This window comes from Eutrema salsugineum, unplaced genomic scaffold (genome assembly GCF_000478725.1).
Source record: "Eutrema salsugineum unplaced genomic scaffold, Eutsalg1_0 scaffold_9, whole genome shotgun sequence".
Lineage (NCBI taxonomy): Eukaryota > Viridiplantae > Streptophyta > Magnoliopsida > Brassicales > Brassicaceae > Eutrema > Eutrema salsugineum.
In genome coordinates this window covers 5,302,877-5,311,436 of record NW_006256342.1, presented here as the reverse complement: position 1 = coordinate 5,311,436, position 8,560 = coordinate 5,302,877, and the positions used below count along the sequence as shown (strand labels likewise).

Below are 8,560 nucleotides of genomic sequence, written 5' to 3'. Positions count from 1 at the left end.
TTTCACGAGTAAATCACCTTGGCTGAGCGGATTTCCACGAGTAAAGTCATCTTGACCAAGCGGATTTCCACGAGTAAAATCACCTTGACCAAGTAGATTTCCCCGAGTAAAATCATCTTGGCCGAGGGGGTTTCCACGAGTAAAATCACCTTGACTGAACAGATTTCCACGAGTAAAGTCTACTTGATCGAACGGATTTCCACGAATAAAATCTGCCCCATAATATGGATCATAAAGTGTGTTAAAATAATATGGAGTTGATGGAGACAAGAGGTTCTTGATATGCTGCTCAACCGCATTGATCTCTTTCCCAGATGGATCCTTTGCAACCTACATTGTTTTCTCAGAGCAAATTAACATCGTAAGAACTCTCTTATTTCAAAATTAAAAAAAAACCATAATTTATATACGAGCTATTAGAGATAACTTGAGGAGAAAAATATTATCTAGTTATTCAACTTTTTTCAACGCCTATGAAGTGAACATTATTTATGTTCGGTTCCACTTCATAGTTGACAATAGTACTTGTAACATCCAAAAGAGAAGAGAGAAAGAGAGATCTACTTACGAAGCAATCATCATCAATGGTGTAGATGTACTTCTTCTTGGAGACCAAGAAACCGAAGCAGCGGCAACCAGAGTCTTTAAAAGAAATGCAAGATGCCTTGTCACCCAAGATTCGATTGATGTCGTTCCTGTTGAACAGCTCATAGTCAAAGCCTTCTGGGACCTTGATGGTTTTCGAAGGATCGCCATCTTGAACGATGATCAGATGGTATTGCTCAAAGAATGGCCTCCATGCCTCCAAGAAATCCAGGTCACGGATTGTTGGGATCACGATGTCGAGCTCGTCTTTCAGCATAGCGATTGGTTTCACCGGGGAAGACTGTTGCGCCATTTGATATAAGTAATAAGTTGAAGAAAACTGGATAAGAGAGATAGATGGTGTTGTGAAATCGTAATGGATTCTTCGGTATTTATAGGTGAGAAAAACATTATTTTAGTAGAAGGATAAAATCTTAGCTTCATTTTCTTTTGTTTTAATTCCCCATGTTTATATGTAAAACAAAACTGAAGTTACGTAACAAGTATAACAATGTTTTCGTTTTCATGTTTTACAAAATTCAATTTCCTACAATAAATATATTCAAAATTTTTATAATATGACTGCCAATCTTCGTTCTTTCAAGAAAAAAAAAAAGTTTGCCAATCCTCCACAATTTCATATGCAAGTAACCTGGCAACTTGGCATTAAAGGTGAAAATTGGGCATCAAATATGGGAATTAGACGTTAAAGAAGGAATTTGATCTTTAAGGAATTTGATGTCACATGTTTCTGATGACTGCTTTTCCTCATTTGGCTCGTCTTCTAGAGGTCCTTTTCTTTTTTCTTCTCAATCTGCATCATACGGTACGATACTATCCTCATTCCACATTTTAACCTTCAGTCATAACACATAGAATTTTTTTTGTATGATTAAAAGGTTTTAGGTTTATACATCCTCTCATACCCAAAACAGAACATATAATGTGATTCCATAGTGTTTTTTCAGTCGAGTTAGCAAACACATAGCAATGTTGATATAATGCAATACTATGAATTTATTGTGTATGTATGATCTTCTAAAATATATATCATTGCATGGAAATCTGGAATCGTTAATTTCTTATTTTCCCTACAATATAACCAAAACTATTCTTTTCATGTCACCATCGACCATTATTTGAAAAACAAATACCTTGTGTATAATTTGACTCTTCTAATCTTCTTCTCGTGTATATAAGTTCTAACTTTCTAGGTAATGGCTTAAAATTAGGAAGTTATTCTATTAGAGAAAAAAAATATATACTTTCACTAATTACTTAATCATGCTTTAAAATACTAAAATAACACTATATATTATCCAACTTTTTTTACATATTCAGTTATTACATTTCCGAAAAAATTGGTACGTTTTTGTCGCATTTCCAAAAATAGAAATAGATATTTTCATCGCGTTTCCAAAAAACTAGATATGTTTTTGTCGCATTTCTAAAACAAAAATAAATATTTTCGTCGCATTTCCAAATTAAAACTTTTCAGAATTATGTTGTTATCGAGTTTCCCTTACATTTTTTAGAGTTTCTGTTTCCGAACAGGAAACTAATCTCAGATGAATTTTTTATGTAATTTAGTATATGCTTGTAATTCGTTATGTATCCTATTTTCAAAATATAAGATTATTAAAAACAAATAAAAGCGGGAAGTGATAATTGATTGGTTTAAAGCACAAGCAAGGTATGGATGGACTCACGTTTTTCATCACAATCCAAATTCACACTTCTCATGTTTTCTAACTCTTTTACCCCATATCACTTGAATTGAACACCATATCTCTTTTGTGTGTGGTATATACTAAATTACTAATACGTTTTGAGTCAAACATTTTTCCCCACCAGATTCTTTAGTATTTTCAGTTCTTTAATAAGATAGACTTTCACCATTAAGAAACATGTCATATATGTTCTATTGAGAATGGTGGGTTTTCCTGAAAACTTATAGCACTCTAGAAGAGATAAAATACTCTCTTTATTTAAATTCCGCTAAGAGTTATAGATTTGGAGCCTTGATCAAGTTTGAGATTCAAGGAATAAATTTTCATACATAACTTGTTGATGTTTGGCTCTCGAAATATTAATGAATGTTTTCAGTTTCTACTTAAAAACGGAAGTTCCATATCATCAAAGCTTCAAACTAGTAATACTATTCTGAAGCAAAGTTAAAGTATATCTTAAGTAAATAATTAATTTTTTTAAACCATGATACAATTATATATGTCAGTTAATCATCCATTTAACCATTTCTTATCATCATTGCATCACTTAGTCTTCCCGGGTCTACGTTGTCTCTATAACATTATGAACTCTAATAATATTGGCACCTCCTAATATCCCTGCAGTAACACAAGCAACAGTTGCTGAATCTCTTTCACTTGCCTCAGGACGATTACAAATATTTCCCAAAAATCTCTTCCTTGATGGTCCTATAAGCATATATAGGTGCATGAGCCAGCGCTATGCTCTTCTTAGTCATTTCTTTCCGATTTTTCGGCAAACCCATGCGAATATATATAAATTGTGATCACTCTTTGAAAACCCAATTCGTGGATTAATCCCGGAGATTCTGCATCTCTTACTCCCAAATAAAGCTCTGAAACAACATCCTTGCACAGAATTCATGTATAGGTTATATATTGATTGATCTCAAACTCTAATGACGTAAAGGTATTTTGAGTCATGATCAAGTTTGCGATTTGTGGAATACTGTTTTAGATTTTGAGTAGATTGATCTCACGTATTTGTTCACGAACTTGAACATAAAATTTCAAAACGTATACTATAGTTCTTGAAACAAAAACAGAATAAAAAAATCGACTTACATTTTGGAATCGAAGAGATATTTGAAAATAGAAAGGTTATGTCAGAATCAATTCAAGGATCACCTGATATATACAGTATTAAAAAATTTAAAACCCATTAATATAGATGAATCGGGCGGCACCATGAATCTAGAAACAGTTGAATTATTAATCATACACTAACCATCGACGTACGTATAACAAAGTGTAGTATAGGCTTTCGAATCACAAGACTAATGTAGTATATAATAGGGTTGTTTTGAAAATAAGGACGTTTTTAAGTTTTAATTTGAGGAAAGGGAAGTTTTAAGTTTTAATTAGTCGGGGTAGGGACATATTTTCAATATGGCAAACTTACCCTTCTTTCTGAGAGAGAGAGAAACAGAGCAGTCTGTTCCTCAGAGAGAGACAGAGGCAGAAAATACCGTGGGTCCCAGGCGTTCTCTACCTCCGCGCACGTATCAGCCGGGAAGAGAGCACTCACGCGCGTGTTTGGGTCGTTTTTTGGGCCTGATTTCGAATTTAGGAATGAAATTCCCAAAAACCACCTAACTGGGCCTCGGTTATGGGCCGGAAACTACCCAAGTAATTACACGAAAAACTACCCTTCCCATTCCCTTTTTAATTTTGGCGGGAAAAATTGTGGTTAATTAGGGATAATAGAGTTCATTTGGTTAAAATAAGAAACAAAGTATCCTAACCAAATTAGAAACCCTAGTTTCCCTTTCCAGAAGATGTTGAAATTAAAGGGGAAATTATGCGATGATCTAGAGGACAACAACCCCGGTTAGTTACTTAATCCTATTATTGTACACCCATAGATTTGTCATTGTTATTTTCGATTTTTTTTCGGTCTGGTGTTCGCCATTTGCCAGTAGTTTTATAGATATGGTGTTCGCGAATTGCAGTGGATGCGTTCATTCTTGTTATGGCGGGAACGTGGATAAGGTACTATACAGGAGAATGGGATTTCAAAATGGACATATCTCGTCGTGGCAGGTGCATAAATTGCAAAGATGTGTCCGGACCAGATGATTTGAGAAATCTTATTGCGCATGAGTTCGGATTAGACACGAGAGTTGTTTCGGTGGAGATTTCCTACTGGTTTGATGATGTTCTAGCTGAGCTTAATGGTGATGGGAGTTGTCCATGTGTAATAGTTACTCCTCGAGAGTACAAATTCTTCCTTTCGCTGCATAAGTCTGACAAGTCTGTGAATTTATTTGTCATATTCAAGGAGTCAGTAAATGGTAAAATGGTGAGATTGAAACGGAAGGAAAGTCTTGAAGTTCAAATTGCGAGGGAACGGCGAAAGTCCTTAGGGCCAACAAACTTCATAGCCTCTTCTTCGGCAGAGTCTAGTCAACCCGATGATGAAGCAGATGATGAAGATATCGATGATTGTTTGCTGATAGCACATGCCGAGAAAATAGAGGCAGAGGCCGCAATGAACACCTCCAAAGGTGTACAACTTGAAGCTGTCTCTGTTATCCATCCTCCATTGGGATTAAAAATGTCCCAGGAATCAGAGAAAGTAGAGGCTAAGGCCAGCACTAACACCTCCGTTAATGTAAAACTGGATGTTCCAAGTCACGCTGTCTCTGATGACCACCCTGAGTTGGAATTAAAAATGTCCCAGGAATCAGACGAGGCGAGAGATTCGGAAGAGAAGGAAGCTGATGATGTTGACGATGACGCACACGGCTCTGATGATGATTATGATCCGGATTATGATTTTGACTGGTGGAATGATTACGTACTAGCAGATGGAAAGGGTTTCCATTCTAAACCTGGATTTGATGAGGATAAGGATGACTCTGGTAGTTCAGGCGGTTGTGGAACTCATCGCGGAAGTGAGCCGAGTGATTCAAACCATATGGACAACTCCATTGTCTTAACAGAGAGTCTTATTCATTTTCCTGGAAGAAAGAGGACTGTATGTGAGAATGTTCTGGCTCCCCATGGAGATGATGATGATTTTGTGCAGACTCCGACAGGTGATGTCAGTTGGGGGCGTCTGAATGGCGGTGCAGAGCTGAAGAAAGCGATTAAACGTACAGAACTATATGGATTTCCGGATGTGGCACAAGTCTCTGATGAAATGGGAGGGGATTTCGATGAACTTGATTTGTCAAATGAAGATGGAGAGATATGGGTTGGGAAAAAGTTCAGGAACAAGGAACACTTTAAAATCACGTTGGCCATCAATGCGCTGAAGAATATAGTGACGTTAGGGTTTAGGCTTTAGGGTTTAGGGCTTTAGGGTTATGGGTTAGGGTTTAGGCTTTAGGGTTTAGGGCTTAGGGTTTACGATGAAGGCTTTAGGCTTTATCTTATTAAGGAATCAAAATAATTAGAACAGGCATGGATCTGGATCAAAATAATTATCAAAGACATGGTTCTATAGCAGAGAAAAAAAACTTTATGAAAGACATGGATCTGGATCAAAATAATTATCAATGACATGGTTCTATAGCAGAGAAAGAAACTTTATGAAAGACATGGTTCTGGATCAAAATAATTATCAAAGACATGGTTATATAGCAGAGAAGGAAAACATTATATAGAAAACGGACAATGATCGTGTCTTTGAATTGAAATTGTAGGACAGGACAACACGAGTAAACGGTTTTTTCAAAAAGCAAGTCATTACAATTTTGAAAATCGCAATAATGAAACCAGTGTCTGATTTCAAAAAAATCAAATTGGAAACGACAAAAACTAGTTAAGTACCTTTTTTGAAACCTGTTGCACCGTTTGACCGACTCGTTTCCCTTCTTTACTTTATAATGTTTTTCCGGTGGTCCTCTATAAAAACTGTCCCCTGCCTTCTTCAGTGAAACAAGTTTCCAGAGACAGAAAAAGTTAATAACAGCAAAAGTTACTTACTTTCTAAACATGTACTCTGCGAAAGTGGTCTCATTGCAATTGAAGGAACTGGAGAGGAAAAACAGTCCATGTTTCAGTACAGGTATTTGATGGTTAATTTGTAAATAGGGCATTAGTTAAGTTTTAGTTTTATAGGGTCGGTCTTTTACATCGTCTACCTAATTAGTGGTTTGCCGATTTCATTAGGACCTGTGGGTGAGGACTTGTATCACTGGGAAGCTATCATAACGGGGCCTAAAGGTTCACCCTATGAGAATGGTGTTTTCAAAGTAGACATTCACTTTCCGCTTGACTACCCTTTCGCGCCACCTAGGGTAAGGAATGAAGCATATGATTGCTCTCTAAAATTGCTGTATTTTTAGGGTTTAGGATTTAGTCAATAAAGATTTCAATTACTAATAACACTTATATTTTTCAGGTGATGTTCAAAACAAAAGTGTATCACCCAAACGTTAATACTTATGGGAACATTTTTCTGAAGATGTTGAACCCAACTCACTTCAGGACCAACAACAGCATCAATGATGTATTTTTACACATGAAATAAATAAATCGTTATTGTCTTTTAGGGAATATAATATAGTAATTCCGTTTAAATAAGGGCTTACCTGTGTTTACATGTATATGTAATCAGGTACTGACGGAAATACACCAAATGTTTACTGCCCCCCAAATAGGCGAAGGACACTTTTTTGTTGAAGAAATTGCTAGGATTTACGTGGAAGACAGGGCTGCTTTTGAAACCACTGCACTTGCGTGGACGGTGGAGCACGCCTGAGGAGCATAAACTCCTTAATTGTACTTTTAATTATGTTTGTTGAATTGTGTATTTTGTTTAGGAAAAAAATAAGACCTCTATTTTGTTAGCGTGTAGTTGGTTGGGAATTTTATGACTTCATATTAACTTTTTAATATCATTTTGTGGTTTTTATGTTTTAGATTTGATAAAATGTCAAAGCATAAATTGTCCAACGATTTCATGAAACATAAATCATGGAATATTAATTTAAAGATTGTTCATTACATACTAAAAAGGAAATATATGTGTACACTTCATATAGTGTACACATACTCGTGTACACTTGCAACGGTGTACAGCATAAACTTATTTTTAAAGCATTTCGCAGATACGCCTAGCACACCAATATATGAAGCAACCATTGCAAAGTACTCGGATCTCAGGTTCGAAATGATCAAATGCACAATCAGGCAGCTTGATGACGTCGTCGTTTGGATATGAAAATGAGTTTGAGTACGTATCCATGTATGCAGTTCCGTAATATGAAATCTAAAGAATTAACTCCTCACCTAATTGTCGCACGCGCTCTGACTGTAGACTTCCGTGATGCATTGCCAACAGCTGCAATGTTTGGCTTGCAGAACAAGGGTCACCCAAGCAAACGCTGAACATGGCGGACGCCAGGGTCGAGAGAGCGTCGGTGGGAACATTTGGTTCCAGCATGGTCCTACTTGCAATGAGATCTGCGCCTCTTGTTTTAAGTCTCAGGCCTTCCCAGTATCTTGCCTCAAGGTTTCCACTCGCCAAACATCTCAAAAAGAATGGGCGTCTTTCATTTCCAGGGCATATGTCGTTGGGGACACAGCAAAGGGCATAAATGTTGGAAGCTTTGAGGACATCGTCGGTGAAAACAAGCCGGAGGGTGCGCTTTCCAGCGCGCACAAATGGTCCGAGTCGCCAAAATGCTTCACTGCCGAGCCTCTTCAGGATTTCGATAAGAATTTCATCAGGCAAGTCTGGGAGCGACATGTTCAGTTTAGGGTTTGTTATGTTTGGTTTAGGGTTTTTTTCGGTGGAAAGGATGCAAGTTTTGGTAAGACAAAGCGAAATCATCATATATGGACTTCACTGGTGTGTGGTTGGGGGGTGGAGAATTTATTATACGGTTGAAAATAATATAATAGTGTACTTCCTTTTAGTAAATATTTCACCTACCCGTTTTGTACCCCCAATTTTTTGGAATAATGTTCAGTTCTCTTTTATTAAAGTGCCCGAAACTACTAGTTACATTTATAATGTAGTGCGACGTGTTGGGGTCAGTTTAGCAGTTATTAAAGTGGCTCTTATCTGTATACCAACCACGAATTAGGACATTTATATATCTATCCACCTTGTCTACAAATAAAGTGAATCAAATTTATTTCTCACCAAAGTGAAACAACAATGCACTACTTAGACGATGATGTTTTAGGGTTAATAGTAAAGAAAGTAGCTGAGGATGATTCCTATCATCTTGGCCCCTTATCGCGCAATC

General features: G+C 36.8%; 2 protein-coding genes across 2 annotated transcripts in view; one reads left to right on the top strand and one right to left on the bottom strand.

Moving 5' to 3' along the window:
- LOC18008245 (UDP-arabinopyranose mutase 3) overlaps window positions 1–945 on the bottom strand; it is a 3,232-nt gene extending 2,287 nt beyond the window's left edge. The window contains exons 1-2 of the mRNA XM_024150931.1: window positions 569–945; window positions 18–330 (exon numbers count right to left, since the gene is read on the bottom strand). Of these exons, the coding sequence (XP_024006699.1) occupies window positions 18–330; window positions 569–898 (643 nt within the window). The 5' untranslated portion in view covers window positions 899–945. The remainder of the gene's footprint in view (window positions 1–17; window positions 331–568) is intronic.
- Window positions 946–6,296: 5,351 nt separating this feature from the next.
- LOC18008248 (ubiquitin-conjugating enzyme E2-16 kDa) lies at window positions 6,297–7,065 on the top strand. The gene is made up of 4 exons (XM_006390988.1): window positions 6,297–6,369; window positions 6,474–6,601; window positions 6,706–6,813; window positions 6,922–7,065. The coding sequence occupies exons 1-4, from the start codon at window positions 6,297–6,299 to the stop codon at window positions 7,063–7,065; spliced, it is 453 nt and encodes a 150-aa protein (XP_006391050.1).
- Window positions 7,066–8,560: the final 1,495 nt, after the last annotated feature.